At 37.0% G+C, this 15,347-nt stretch overlaps 4 protein-coding genes and 1 long non-coding RNA gene across 5 annotated transcripts; 3 read left to right on the top strand and 2 right to left on the bottom strand.

The window, feature by feature from the left end:
• The first annotated feature begins 4,609 nt into the window (after nucleotides 1-4,609).
• LOC105977385 (metacaspase-1) lies at nucleotides 4,610-6,985 on the top strand. The gene is made up of 5 exons (XM_013002685.2): nucleotides 4,610-5,310; nucleotides 5,711-6,041; nucleotides 6,126-6,246; nucleotides 6,336-6,566; nucleotides 6,696-6,985. Exons 1-5 carry the CDS (start codon nucleotides 4,851-4,853, stop codon nucleotides 6,753-6,755), a joined length of 1,203 nt encoding a protein of 400 aa, XP_012858139.2. The 5' UTR covers nucleotides 4,610-4,850; the 3' UTR covers nucleotides 6,756-6,985.
• Nucleotides 6,928-8,107, bottom strand: LOC105977642 (uncharacterized). The gene is made up of 2 exons (XM_013002975.2): nucleotides 7,311-8,107; nucleotides 6,928-7,186 (listed from the first exon to the last, which is right to left on the bottom strand). Exons 1-2 carry the CDS (start codon nucleotides 7,983-7,985, stop codon nucleotides 7,070-7,072), a joined length of 792 nt encoding a protein of 263 aa, XP_012858429.2. The 5' UTR covers nucleotides 7,986-8,107; the 3' UTR covers nucleotides 6,928-7,069.
• A 353-nt stretch (nucleotides 8,108-8,460) lies between these two features.
• On the top strand, nucleotides 8,461-9,954 carry LOC148769886 (uncharacterized). The gene is made up of 5 exons (XR_016031681.1): nucleotides 8,461-8,576; nucleotides 8,671-8,718; nucleotides 8,833-8,880; nucleotides 8,967-9,014; nucleotides 9,841-9,954. It is a non-coding gene; the product is annotated as an uncharacterized LOC148769886 (long non-coding RNA).
• Nucleotides 9,955-11,858: 1,904 nt separating this feature from the next.
• On the top strand, nucleotides 11,859-12,946 carry LOC148769887 (Transcriptional coactivator/pterin dehydratase). Its single transcript, XM_088819382.1, has 3 exons — nucleotides 11,859-12,310; nucleotides 12,410-12,605; nucleotides 12,695-12,946. The coding sequence occupies exons 1-3, from the start codon at nucleotides 11,957-11,959 to the stop codon at nucleotides 12,784-12,786; spliced, it is 642 nt and encodes a 213-aa protein (XP_088675508.1). The 5' UTR covers nucleotides 11,859-11,956; the 3' UTR covers nucleotides 12,787-12,946.
• On the bottom strand, nucleotides 12,929-14,181 carry LOC148769888 (BOI-related E3 ubiquitin-protein ligase 1-like). The gene is made up of 3 exons (XM_088819381.1): nucleotides 14,004-14,181; nucleotides 13,664-13,917; nucleotides 12,929-13,536 (listed from the first exon to the last, which is right to left on the bottom strand). Exons 1-3 carry the CDS (start codon nucleotides 14,020-14,022, stop codon nucleotides 13,051-13,053), a joined length of 759 nt encoding a protein of 252 aa, XP_088675507.1. The 5' UTR covers nucleotides 14,023-14,181; the 3' UTR covers nucleotides 12,929-13,050.
• Between the last annotated feature and the right edge of the window lie 1,166 nt (nucleotides 14,182-15,347).

Here is a 15,347-nt window from a genome sequence, read left to right on the forward strand (position 1 = left end):
CTGAACTCCCCCTGCATTCCTGCACTGTTCCAGCAACTGTCTGATGCACTGTCGCAACAGTTGTCGGAACTCCCCCTGTGTTCATGCCATCGTTACTGTTCTTTTCTCCCCCTTTCTGGGCAATCACCATGCAAAGATAACTCAACATGGACTAACGATCTTGATGATTCAAGCAAGCTGTTCAAACACTTAACAAAAAGATCAAAACGAAGAGAGAATCTTGGAACTAAGTGAGAAGAATCACTATACATAACGTGCACAGAAAATCACAAACTCACAAACTCAATACCACACGATAATTGCAATGCGAAAATCAAAGGATAGTAATATCAAATCCAACATTAAATAGCAAAGACTACAGACTTTGCCAAACTTCATAAGAAACGTGGAAATGTGAGGAGTAAGCCCAATCGATCCGGTTGCAACAAAAAAGTAAAATTTAACCGGCACATAAACAAAAATCCCGTCTCTCTCTCTTTTTTTTTTTTTTTTTTTAAATAATGCCTAATGCAGTACAAAAAGTAAACATGAGAAATAGACATGAGTGAAGAGACATATGTGAATAGGATACTGCATGGACAAACAAAACATATGGGATTTATCTTCACATTCACGATAAGCGCAATCCCCAAAAATCCGACTGCCAATGCAACCAACAAACTTAATAATCCCAAGTCAAACACAAAGATGCTCTTATTAGGTAGCGTACACACACGTCTAATGGTAGCTTTTTCCCATGAAAAACAGAGCAATTAAAAGGAACGAGATTATGGTGGTCGTGCAATGTGTAGTCCCCTGGGCTTTCTAATTGAGCTTTGTAGTAAGTGTTCGGTCAAGTGATTTACTGGCTCGACTCAACTAGGCTTCGAACTATTCACTGACCATATATATAATTTATATTGGCCGTGCAATGTGTAGTCCCCTGGGCTTTCTAATTGAGCCTTGTAGCGAGCTTTCGGCCACGTGATTTACTGGCTCGACTCAAAAAGGCTTCGAACTATTCACTGACCAAATGGTTGTAGATATATATATTAGTAACAGTAGTTCAAGAGTAGCTTTCACTCATTAAAAGATGCAGTTTTTCCCTATAAAAACATCCAACCATGACAAGACTATTCAGAGAAATAAATAAGTTGGAGCCTTTTAAGTAATCATTTTGGGAATTGGTGAAGTTCTACCCCACAAAATTTAGAAATACACGAAGTATCAAATTCACATATGTCTCAATCATATGCAGTATGCTTAATGCAGGTCCTATATGAGATGCAAAAACATATGAAGTGTCCTACCTCTAAAAGTTGCAAGTCTGGACACACAGACAGTTGCAACAGTTCATGCAACTGCATCAGATTAACCAACATAAATTCCCAGCGATTTTCGCAAGGAATCAAATTTATGTGCATCAAGGGTTTTTGCAAAAGCATCAGTTAATTCATTCTCCGTTGCAGCATAATCAATTGAGACAACCCCCTTTTCGACCAAGCCCCTTATGAAAAGATGACAAATATCAGTAAGCTTAGTTCTCGAATGCTGAATTGGATTCATAAACTTATTTTTCACATACAAATTATCACAATTCAGATTACCAAGTTTTTTATTCCCCAAACTAGTTTTGTCACCAGAACTGTTGGAACAGTTAGTACTATCATCACATGAGTTTAAAGAAGTAATGGCAGATAAACAATTAAGATCAGACTTCTTTACCCAGATTTTTTGTTGAGTTTTATTCACTAAATCAACCTTTATCTTGGGTTTTTGAGACGACACAAAAGTGTGATCAATTTTGGCGGAAAGTGGTGAGCGGGCCATTATTCTTTTAACCATTTTCAAGTACTTAAAACACCTGGGTCGTATATGACCAGCAACATGACAAAAATGACAAATAGGCACAAAACGTTTTCTTTGAAATGACTGTTTTGGCGCAACTGTCGCAACAGTCTGTGAAACAGTGCATTGTTTAACAAAATTGATTTTTCCTATTGGATCTTCTTTCTGTTTCAAAGCATCATCAGATAGTTTATTACCCCTTACACCTAGATGACCATAGTTCGGATGATTTGTTCTCAAAATTTCATTCAAATTTACCCTACCTGTATTTAATTTTGAAATAAAATCTTGGGTTTTAGCAAATTTGGCCTTCAAACTATCTGTTTCTCTACTAGCAGAAATAACATTTTGTTCAAGAGTAGAAATTCTTACCTTCAATACTTTGTTTTCCTCAATTAGGACAAGCTTCTCTTTTTCTAAGAATTTATTCGACTCGCATACCTGAAGAAATTTTTCGTACATCCTTTCATAGCACTCCTTTAATTCTTCCAAGGATGACATGTCATCATCGCTGTTGTTTTCTGAATCCCAATCATCACCTGCAAGATTTAACGGAGTTAATATTTTATCGGATATTGAATGTAACTTATCATACCTAAGTTCTGTCTTAACAGTATGTTCAACTGTTGCAACAGTTTCAGCGACAGTCTGTTTGCACTCGTTTATCTGAGTAGTTCCTTCGTAGGCCTCTTGTAGAACATCCCATAACTCCTTTGCTGATTTGCACATTGATATCAATTTGAATTGGTCTTCATCGATACAACTCAAGATAGCATTGGTTGCCTTGGAATTATAATCTGCGATTCGTACTTCTTCATCACTCCACTTCTCTTTTGGGGTTTGAATGATCTCGTGTGACTCATTCATTGAGGTAGGAGGTGTCCAACCAATTAGAATCGCGCGCCAGGCCCATTCATCGATAGATTTGATGAACATCTTCATCCTTATTTTCCAATCAGAGTAGTTCAATTCACCCAAGAGAGGTGGTAGGAATGCGCCTTCACGATGATTATTCATGTCTGCACAAAAAAATAAAAAAATAATTAAATCCCAAAATCTCACTAAGTGTATCTAGTGACAGGCTCTTGATGCCAATTGTTAGAATTTATTTCGTGCAGATATTAAATTATTTGTGTCAGATTCAGTTTTTCGTTACTGTTGCGTGAAGTGTTGCAACAGTTCGTGAAACAGTTTGTAAAAACAGAAATAAACGAGACACAAATTTTAATGTGGTTCGGATACAATTGTACCCTACATCCACGGGGACCTGCAAATAAAATTTACTAATTTTTAATTTTACGAATACAATAATAGGACTTAATCAAAATACAAAGACTCCCTCTTTGTTGACGCCGTTCTTGTATACTACGCTGAATTATAAATCTTCAATTTGCAGCACGTCCCTTGCTCCGCACGGTTGAACTCCCTTCAACGCTGAATCCCTCAGTCGGCGGATCGATCTCCTCCCGAGATCTGTTTAAGCCCCTCTCCCAAAGAACCGATCTTCTTTTTGTATAGAAGAAGCAAACTTGTGATACTCCTTGAATCTTGGTGTCTTCACCACAAAGCCTTGAAGCCGGTATATTTTCTATGAAAATCACGACGATGGAACAATAAAAACGAGAGGAAAAATATTTTCTGTGAAAAATTTCTCTCGATCAAAGACGTTCCGGGAGCAACGAAATTAAGAGCAGAAAAATATATTTTTTCTCTCCAATCAAACGCCTACAGATAACGATGCTTGAAGCCCTCTTTATACGTTCATAATTCTTCCTGCACAAGAAAATACAAATCTAATTAGATCTCTTATTCACGTTAAAAAGAGTTGTATAGGAAAATACAACTATTCATTCCTTATCTAAAAACTAATTCCCTTAACTATTAAAACACAAGGAAATAAAATCCATTAGGTTAGGGATTCTTATTCACGTAGGAGAATAAGTTGTAAAATAAGAAAACTCTTTGTATAAAGATAATTCCTAATATAAATCAATTAATGACAAATTAAAAGGAATTAAAACACAAGGAAACTCCCTTTCTTATATCACGGCATATCTAGACTTGTGCTACAATCCCTTTACACGTTTCCTTGCAAAGTCAGAATCCAAAGGATTCTAACAATAACTATCTGATGAAGTGATTTGCGAGTTATTTATTATAAAATAAATGATTCGTGCTCAAGCACAATTAGATTATTAGTCTTTTATATCTTATATATATATAAAAAAAATGCTAGATTTATATAATTTTTATTAATGATTTCATTTCTTTAACGATCAATTTCATTTCATGATAATTGAGTTTATATAATTTTCTATGGAGTGGATTTTGGATTTGTATTGTCAGATTTGTATAGATACTCTAATTTAAATAATATCCCTAATAAAATTTATTATCATAGTGTAGTATATTTTTTATTATAATGATAATTATTATGTTAATTATTTTTTTTCCTTTTAAAATGTTATTCCGAGCATTACTCAGTAATTAATATAGATTTTATATACTAGGTCGATCTTATCATATATTGTTAGCTTAATATAATGTGGTTTACGTCTCTCGTATATATTTGTTTACCCAATGCACCTATATAGCCTTAGTTACCAATAAAAAAATATGAGATGTAATACACTATATTTGAAAAAACTAAAAGAAAAAATAATAATCAAACTAGACAGAGAGAGAGGGACAAATAACTAGGAAAAAGTTAGCCAATAGGAAATGAGGAAGCCTCTCCTAAATATTATATTTATAATTATTATATAATATTATATTTTTCCCTCCCCTCACCATTTCCACCCACTCCAAAATTCCTCAACACCTCAATTGACTTCTTCTTCCCCAGCAAGTCTACCTCTTTTTTCTCTTCGCATATATATATATATATATATATATATATATATATATATATATATATATATATATATATAAAGCAATCCTCTTCACAACTCTCAGTTTTCCGATCAATCCAGTTTCTCTCTCTTCAATTCCTCATCATCAAATAAACCAAAAAAAGAAAAAAAATGTTGATGCTAGTTAACTGCTACAACTGCCGTACGCCGCTGCAGCTGCCGCCGGGAGCGACCTCCATCCGATGCGCCATCTGTCAAGCCATCACCCAAATAGCCGACCCCCGCAGCTGCCCACCTGCCCACCCCCCGCCCCCTTACTACCCCCCCACCACTTCTTACAATAATGGATACAACAACAACAACTACTACTACCCTCCTCCTCCACCGGGTCCACCAGCCCCATCGACGTACAACCACGCGCCGCCGGGTCCACCAGTCCCATCGCCGTACAACCACGCGCCGCCTGGCCCACCGGCACACGGCCACGGGCAGAAGCGAGCGGTGATCGTCGGGATCTCGTATAAGAACTCGAGGAATGAGCTGAAGGGATGCATTAACGATGCCAAGTGCATGAAGTTTATGCTGGTCAACCGGTTCAAGTTCCCGGAAGCTTCCATTATCATGCTCACCGGTAATTTTCCCCGATTATTTCTTGATTTTTTTTATTGGATCACATTTTTTTTTTTTTGTGTTTCTTCGAATGATCTTGATCGATTTAGAGTAATGGGAGCTAATTTCGGGTGATTTTCCAGTTTTTTTTTTTTTGTTGACCCGTTTTATGGTTTGACTTGATTTGATGACAACTTGGCAAGTTGATTTGTTTAAATTCCAAGAATGCAAGTTTAATTTTTTTAATTTCATATTGAAATTAAAAAATATTCATCATTTATATTTTCAGCTCTAAATATTGCATCTAGAAGGGATCCAACCACAGTGAGATATTGTTATAATTAACAGTGACAGTAAAATTAACACTGTAATGACATATTGAAGAACATTGTATAACGTTTCCGATGCTAATCATATTTCAGACGAGGAAACTGATCCGAATAAAATTCCTACAAAGCACAACATTCGAATGGCGATGTTTTGGCTGGTCAAAGGTTGTCAGGCAGGTGACTCACTGGTGTTCCATTTCTCTGGGCACGGTTCGCAGCAGAGGAACTACACAGGTGACGAAATCGACGGATTTGACGAGACACTATTGCCTTTAGACTACGAGAAACAGGGTATGATTGTTGACGACGAAGTTAACGCCATGATAGTCAGGCCTCTCCTACCTGGAGTCAAACTCCACGCAATCATCGACGCCTGCCACAGTGGCACCGTCCTAGACTTAAATTATCTCTGTCGAATGGACAGGTTTTGTGTCCTCTCTCTCTCTCTCTCTCTCTCTCTCTCTCTCTCTCTCAGATCTCTCTCTCAATTTGCGTGTCAACAATGCAGGAGCGGGCGTTTTGCATGGGAAGACCATCGGCCAAAATCAGGGACATGGAAAGGGACAAGCGGGGGAGAAGCGATATCGTTTAGTGGTTGTGATGATGATCAGACTTCTGCCGATACAAATGTAAGTTTCTGTATCTCTTTTTTCTACTTCTTGTTTTCTTTCGGCTACTAGTAGATAGATTCTAAAAAAAAATAAAAAAAAATGGGCAGGCTCTATCTAAGGTGACTTCAACGGGAGCGATGACATTTGCGTTCATCCAAGCAATGGAAAAAGGACAAGGAAATACTTACGGGAGTATCTTAACAGCAATGAGGTCAACTATACGCAAGACTGATAACGAGCTAACGGGGGGAGGGGGAGGGGGAGGGGGTGTTGTGACGACACTTCTCACGATGCTTTTGGCTGGAGGAAGTGCTGGTGTTGGTGGCGGACTCACACAGGTACACCATTCGCCACTTATCGACATTACTAAACTCAAAATCATACATAATATACAGTTTCCTTATCAACATTCCATAAACGTCGTCAACAACTGATAGAATTTTATAACGTTGTTATGTTACTTACAGGAACCACAGCTTAGTTCTAACGAACCGTTCGATGTCTATGCAAAGCCGTTTTCGCTGTGAGTTGAATGCTGAGGCGACCTTTTTTTTTTTTTTTTCTAGTTGCAACTAAGTGAATAACATGACCAGACTTCCGGTCTCGACTAACTTATCTGGTTGCGCGAGTACCCCCAATATGTTCGTTCTTGTTTTCTTTATTCGTTGGCATATTACGTGCCCTGTCTATCACTATAACAGAACTTTTATTTTTTCCCGGAAAATCGGCATATAATATTATTGTGGACATTGTAACATGTGTTATTGGAGAAATCTTACAGAGAGAGACACACACACACACACACACACACACATATATATCACTGAAAGGTTTTATAACCTTAGTTGGATTCCACCGGTAAGACAGAGGAAGACTCTTGCAGATCAGTGTCGTTCTTTAGCAGTACACATTGCCGTTTATATCTTGCATTATCCTTCAAAGCCATCTCCTCGTACTCCTACAACAGCATACCATCATCAAACGAACATAAAAAAAACAAAAAAAAAAAAAAAAACAAATGCATGGTAGGAAAAGTTACTGAAAGCCACAGTTCCAATTAACGACGAAAGAGTTTATTGTACCTTCTTTACGTCGTGAGGGAGTTTGTACCATCGCTTGCTCAGCCTCTTGCTCGCTTCCCCAAACGAACAACGTTTAACCACACCCCAATTAGCTGTCAGGAAGAACGCATACGAACTGCACGGCCTTAAAGGCAAACTCCGTCTCCTCAGCATTTTATCGAACACGTTCTCTGCATCGCCTCTACTCTTGTTGTTCACCTTCCTTCTATTATTCGAACTCAAACCGCCCCTACAAACAGCACCACCGTGACTAGGACCGTTGGAGTAATACTTCACCGGAGATAAAACCCCACTCCTCAGCCTCGTAACAACGCCATCTCTCGACAGAGATTCTCCATCCAAGGCGTTCGTATCTGCATCCGAAGTGTGATGTTCATTCTCGCGAGCAGAAGTAGGAGTCAAGTACGATGAAGAAGATGGAGATGCTTGAACGGAATCGTGAAAGGTTCCGATTTCCGACGGGATGTTCGCGTCGGGGAAATCGGAAGGGGGCTCGGATTGGTGGTGTTCCTTTCTGTGGACTTTGAATTGAACGGAGAATTGCAACTCGCCGGTGTCGCCTTGGACTTGAACAGTGTCGCCGGTGAGCACTCCGCATAGATGGAGGGGAATTGAAACAGGCGGCGCCGACGGTGATGAAATTGGCGGGAATTCGGTCAAACGATTATTAGCCATTTCTCTTTTCTTTCTTTTTTTCTCGAGAGGCGTGTGATAATAAAACTAAAAAAGGAGTTAAATGGGCGCGACGGATCCTGCATGAATCGTTGCCGACGGTTGGCCGTTAGCCAGAAAATAAGAATATTAATATTTCAAATATTTTTTTAAAATTTATTTTTGAAAATCAGAATATAAAACATTTTTTTTAGGGTTAATAAGATATAACCCCCTCATTAGAAAAAATATTAGGACTAACCACCTTACAATATTTTTAATGGGTCAAACCCCCTCAAAAATGTCAATTACTGAAATACCCCTATAATTTGTAATAGCAAAGACCCCCCTCCCGTTTTCCCCAAATACTGCATATCTTCAACCATCTTCTTCAACATAATTTCACCCAAATTTCCGTTCGTCTGCTACATTTATACCGATAAAATCGCCGAAAAAAAAACTGCAATATATACACCGCATATTTTCCCCTTTCGAAAATTGCCCTAGTTTGCTACATTTTCAGCGGAAAAAAAACCCAGAATACCATTTTATTGTGCAATTCGTCCAGCAACACAGGTTGACAAGCAATGGTGAAGAACGGGAAGAAGAAGAAAGGTAGTTTGCTATATACCCATCTCTATCGCCGACTTTTTATTGACCTAATTTTGTGCATTTACCCCACAATTCCTCTCCCTGACACCATTATCAGCGACTCCGGAGGGCAAATCGAACACTTTTACAGAAACCGTATGCAAAGGTAAGTCTGGAATCGACAATCAATTTCACTTCGATTTGTTGTAAATTTCATAGCAATTTTGATTACTTTTGCTATGTTTCATACATGGGCCACTGAAATTTTTATTGATTACAGTGAAACCAAAATCGAAGAAACGAATGGGAGAGAAGAACACGAATAGAGGTATTAACAAATCGTCCATACTGATAGTTCACTTGATTTAAATACTTGTACAAAAGAATTAATCTATGTTTTATTTCTTTTCCCAGGAACGCCACATAGCAAAATGAAAGTTGACTTACTGCATCTAAACGCTGGTAATAATTTATGCAAATTGGTTTCCAATTGAACTATGTTTTTTTGGGCATTGTAGTTGACTGCATAATTATGAATCTAAAAACATTATGGGTGGTGTTGTAGTTGAACTGTGAAGTTGATTACAATTCTATGTATGCGTTGTTCAAAAAAACGTGTTGATCTACAGCAGACATTTGCAATGAAATATAGTTTGTATGAGTACACCATTCCTATGACAATTGTTTAATAGTTTACTACTGCAGAAACTCAGGGTCAACTCATTAAGTCAATTTGATATCTAGTCCACTTATATTCTTTGTATGTTAGTCCACTATGATACATGATTAACTGTTAACTGCTTCGTAAACTTAGAGTCAACTTGCATTGTAAACTTAGTTCAATATATATAGTTCACTACATTTTGATGTCTAGTAAGTTGTGTCCACAACTTAATTTACTACATACAGTTTACATTATAGTTTACTGTATTCACTGAAATTTGACAGTGTACAAAAAACACGGTTTTATTGTAAACTTAGTTTAATCCATATTGTTTATTACATTATGCTGTGTATTAGGATATGTTCACTAATTAGTGTATACAATCTTGTTCACTACATTCTGTTTTGTGCTATTGTTGTTCATTTGAATTTACAGTTTCTAAAAAAATGGCACTGAGTGTACTACCAAACATGTTCTGTGAAAATTGCTTGGAAGGCAAACTGGCAAACAAAATCATAGTAAACTACATTACAGTTCACTACATTACAGTTCACTGCATTAGAGTTCACTGCATTAGAGTTCACTACATTACAGTTCACTACATTACAGTTCACTGCAACGCAGGTTGACGAAAATGGTGAAGAACGGCAAGAAGAAGACAGGTAGTTTGTTATATACCCATCTCTACCACATAATTTCTATTTTTGACACCTTCTTCAGCGACTCCGAAGGACAAAATCGAGGTCTCCTACAAAAACGGTATACAACGGTACGCGACGACCATATGCGACGGTTCGGATGTCTTCCATGGTTGATTACTCAAAAATGGAGTTTGTAAACACGATTGTTTTATAAATCTACAGATCTATGGTCGCACTATTTGTTGACTCATAAATATTTGTTTTCCTATGAAATTTGTTTTATCAGAGTCCAAAACAAAGAAAAGATCAGTATAAAAATCGGTAGTTCACTATATTTTTCCCGAAGTCAACTATAAAAATCGGTAGTTCACTATATTTTTCCCGAAGTCAACTATAAAAAATAGATAGTCAACTATAATTTTTACGATGTCAACTATAAAAAATGGTAGTTAACTATAGTTTTGCCAGAGTCAACTACAAAAATTAGATAGTCAACTATAATTGTTCAAATGTCAACTATAGAAAAAATGGTAGTCAACTATAATTTTTCCATTAATTTACCATATTATTTTTCAATTTAAGATACTTTGATGTTATAAAATTGAATACTCATGATAAAGATCCTACCTTCATGAAAATATAAATTTCATAGGGTAGAAAATAAATTGATTTCAAGGACCAAAAATTGAGATATAGAAGAAAAGGTACAGTAGTGAGAAGAAATAGTGAAAAAAAAATGAAACAGAAACAGACGAGAAAAGAGGAATTGAGGGAAGAGAAGGAAGAGAGAGAGAAGAGAGAGGGAGAAAAAGAAAAAAAAAAGATACGGGAAAAGAGAAAATTGGGGAGGAGAGAGAAGAGAGAGAAGATAAGAGAGAGGAGAGAGAAAAATAAGAAGAGAGAGAGAGAGAAGAGAGAGAGGGAGAAAAAAGAAGAAAAGAAAAAGATACGGGAAAAGATGAAATTGAGGAGGAGAGAGAAGAGAGAGAAGGGAAGGAAGAGAGAGAAGATAGGAGAGAGGAGAGAGAAAAATAAGAAGAATAAAAGAACACGTTAAAAAATTGAGGAAAATAAGGAAGAAAGAGAAATTAGTGGAGATATAAAATGACGGATATGAGAGAAATAAGGAGAAGAGAGAGAAAGTTGGAGATAAATATGGACAAAAAAGGGCATAATGGGCATTAACATAAGCTTAGGGGGGTCACACAATTCAAAAAATATTAAATGGATTTGTCTACAAATGGTCAATTATAAATTGGGCTTATACTATATTATTTTACCTAATGAGGGGGTTATCCCTCATTTTCCCTTTTTTTTATGGTCGAATATAAAACTTCAAAAATCATGATATAGAACGTAAATAAATATGTTTCTAGAAAGTTCTTTTCTCTTATATGTATTATTTAAAAAATGATAACTTACGAGGCCCCCTGAACTTAGGTTAAATAACGAAAAATACCCCATATATTCGTAATTACCAAAAACCTCCTGTGGTGTTTCTAGAAAGTTATTTTCTCTTATATGTATTATTTAAAAAATGATAACTTACGAAAACCCCTGAATAGGTTAAGTAACGAAAAACACCCCCTCTATTTGTAATTACCAAAACCCCCCTGTGGCTTGTTTCCGTCTTACACAATTTAAGATATTTTCTTTTATTTCTGACCTATTTAACAGAAGATATAATAGACTGTATACATTTTTCTATTGAAAAACTCGATCAATAGTTAATCAGACGGATAGGTGGGGGCATTTTTTGTTATTTAGTCTAAGATTTAGGGGGTCTTCGTAATTTACCCTTTAAAAATAAAAAACACAAATAAGACATCGAGAAGTGGGCCCGGCCCCTAAATTTTGCCAATGGGCTGAGAGATAAAAAGCCCGAATAAGTGGACCCAAATTGGTCCCGCCAACACTAAACCAGTGGCTGGAAATGAAGGCCGGGTCCGGACCGGTTAGAAGTTTGAACCGGAGGAATCGAACCGCTTTATACAAAATAAGAGTTATCAACTCATACTTTCCAAAAACTGCAATCCTTTCATCACCCAACCAACACTACAGAAAACCAGAGCAGAGCTTCTTCACTCGTTCTTCTTGCCATGGCTTCCGCGCCACAATTTACCTTCTCCCCACTCCTTTCTCTCTCTAAAACCCACCCACCTCACAAATCCCCCTTCAACTTCCTCCCTCCCTCTCTCATCACCCCACGAAAATCATCAACAACAAGGGTTCAAGCAGGCGGCATAGAGCTGGGCGATTTCGGAGCAAGGGACCCTTTCGACGCAGAGATTGAGAGCAACTTCGGCGATAAAGTTCTCGGCTTCCAAAGCACCGAGCACAAAATTTTGATTCCCAACGCTCTGGCTTTATCTCTTGCCGAACAAAATTTCATCCCCAATTCTCAGCTCCAGCACCCCATGTCCGTAGACGAAGCCAAACAGCTACTGTTCAAGGTCTCTCTCTATCTCTCTCTCTCTCTCTCTCTCTCTCTCTCATTAATAGATAGGGTTTAATATTTAATTACGAAATTGTACACTCTCCCGCGCGCGCAGATTGTGGGGTGGAGAATTGTAGAGGAAGAAGGGGGTTTGAAGCTGCACGGTATGTGGAAAGTTAGGGATTTGAAATGTGGGGAAGAACTCATTAACAGGATTAATGGAGCTGTTGAATCCACTGGCTACATTATTCCAACTCTTCATTTAGATCCACCCAATCAAGTCAGAGCTGAATTGTGGACTTCTTCAATTGGTAATTTAATTTGGGAGCTTTTCTTAATTAGGGTTGTGTAATTTTTCAGCCATTTTTTTTTTATATGTTGGGGCTTTGTTTGTTTGCAGGAGGGTTGAGCATTAATGACTTCATTGTTGCTGCTAAGATTGACAAGATTAAATTATCTGATCTTCAGCCTAGACAGAGAGTTTGGGCATAAAAATCTGGTACAAAATTAATTAAAAATCCTTCCTTTTTGTGCTAAATTGAGTTGTTTCTTACTAATTACTTACACATGCTTCTGTTGGTGAATTTTGGAGCATAATTTTCATATGTTTTTGATATATATGTAAGTAAGTAAAATTATAATTGTTGTGATTCAATTTTCAAACCAACAACCTTATTTTCTTGAATTTTGACCAAACAAGAAACATACAATCTGAGTTCTTGAATTTATATATAAAAGACATGTAGAGAGATCTAGTTAAAGGGGGAGACATATTTCAACTGAGTTCGTCTTGAGACCGCAGCAAACAGGGCACAATTTGGTGACAGCCTGGCACCCCGTGCAGACGCACAGGTGTCTGCACGGCCATATCAGCACGGTCGCCAGCTGTCGCTGACACACCTTGCAGTCGAGCGTGACGGGCCCCACCCGATTGGGGTCCTCGAACGATGACTCATCCTCCTGCTCTGTCTCCGCTAGCCGACGGGCTTCGTTGGCCTCCTGCAAACTGGCCCGTAGGGAGGTATTCATCCTTTCCAATTGCCTCGATCGATTCAGCAGCCTCTCCGCCTCACTTTTGTACAGGGTCGCCAGCCTCTCTAGTTCGATGTTGCGTGCGGTTTTTTGCTGCAGTTCTGATTCCTTTTCTTTTAGTTTCTTGGCGGCTTTCTCCTCGACCCAACGGTTGATTTTTTGGTTGTGGGTCCCGATTGATCCTCGTAGTGCTTGCCTGAGATTCTCGCACTGCGGTGTTGAAAGAAAGAAGGAACACAAACGGTTCTTAATGTGTTGATTATAAATATATTAGCAAAGTATCCGTTACGATCGAAAAAAAAAAAAAGAACAACTAGTAAGAGGAATAATTATTTACGTGGAGGAAGATTAGCTGTTCGATTTCTTCGGTGTGGTTTCTGGTGTACGGGACGAGAGAGTTGGGACCATCGTCGGAGGTTAGGAGTGACATGAACGAGAAGGGTTTCTGCGGTGCGGCGGTGTTTAGTATTTGCTGCACCTGCATGCGGCGGGGCGGGGGCCCGCTGCCGTGAGGATGGTGGTTGCTGTGCCCGACGGTTTCCGTTGCAACTTCCTTCATCTTTCTCTTGCCGCCTGCAGAATTCTTCGCCGCTGCAAGATTTCCGATGACATCGTCGTCAGAGAAATATAAATAATAATAATAATAATTTTATTATTTAGTGTGTGGGAAAACTCACCTCCATTGTTGGTGAACATCGCAGGATTATTAACCACTCCTCTGTTTCTGCTTCTGCAAAATATGAAAAATTATTACAATGATAAATAAATTAATTAAAATGGGTGCCGGAAAAATAGGGACCTGTGTTGAAGGTGGTGGTGGTGGCGGAGGAGGATTAATAAAGAAAGAGAAACGGTGGCAGACTAGTGGAGAAGACGATCCATTTTATAAACCCAACTCTTCATTACTAAGGGACGCCTACTTTCATCTTTTTTCGCGGGTGCTTCAAATTTAATTGCGCACTAAAATCAAATTACCTAAATATGGAAAGTACTTGTATATATTTCATGATTAATTCTCTTTTATATATGAAATATATCTAAAATCTTATCTTATATTTTGGATTATTTGGAGAAAAAATAATAAAAAATTACTTGCTTTTTGAAATTGAAAAAAATTGAATGTAATATTGAAACGCATTCTAATAATTCGGATTATGGTAATTGCAATATTATTTGGTGATTATTGTGTTGGTAGATAACATGAATAAATTGTCCAAATTTTGTATATATATACTATTATATTTAGATTTTGAAATATTAATTCAAATTACATATTTTGGAAATCCGAGCCTCTTTTTTAGTGATCAACATTTTTGCAATTTCCTTTCCATATACATAATAAGAAGAAAGGATTAACCAAAATCTTGTCCTATAATCAAGATTCAGGATTGAGGTGCTCCTCATTACTTTTTCATCACCATAAATTATTTATATTTCTAGAATTTACTCAAATAAATTTACAGATTACAAATACTACAATAATTTTTTTAGATTTCTTAAAAGTATAATTTTCTTGGATAGGCTATTCATCGTAATCAACTGTTTGCCTTCATTCCTATGTAGCACGGACACAAAAACGGCGATACGGAAAAACAGGAAAACAAACACGGGGAAACGGCATGACCTAAAAATGGCGATACGAGAACTTGGAGGAATCATGTAAATATTATATATATATATATATATATATATATATATATATATATATATATATATATATATATATATATATATATATATAATTATTTTTACATATTTGCATACAAATATATTCAAACAAATATTATTACCAATTAGTAATTTGCAATTGCCCATTAAATTATTTAAATAACTAGAGAAAAACAAAAATATTTAGAAATTGTTATTCAAATATGTTTATAACTTTTAAAAAAATGCAAAATATCCCATACAATGTCAGTCATGTGTCCTCAAGTGTCAACATAGTTTTATTCAATAAAACAAAATACTTTTAGAGTGACTTATATATGTTTCCCTAAAAAATAAGTGTACTCGGTACTTAC

This window comes from Erythranthe guttata, chromosome 6, assembly GCF_056151865.1.
Source record: "Erythranthe guttata isolate IM_541 chromosome 6, IM_541, whole genome shotgun sequence".
NCBI classification, from domain to species: domain Eukaryota; kingdom Viridiplantae; phylum Streptophyta; class Magnoliopsida; order Lamiales; family Phrymaceae; genus Erythranthe; species Erythranthe guttata.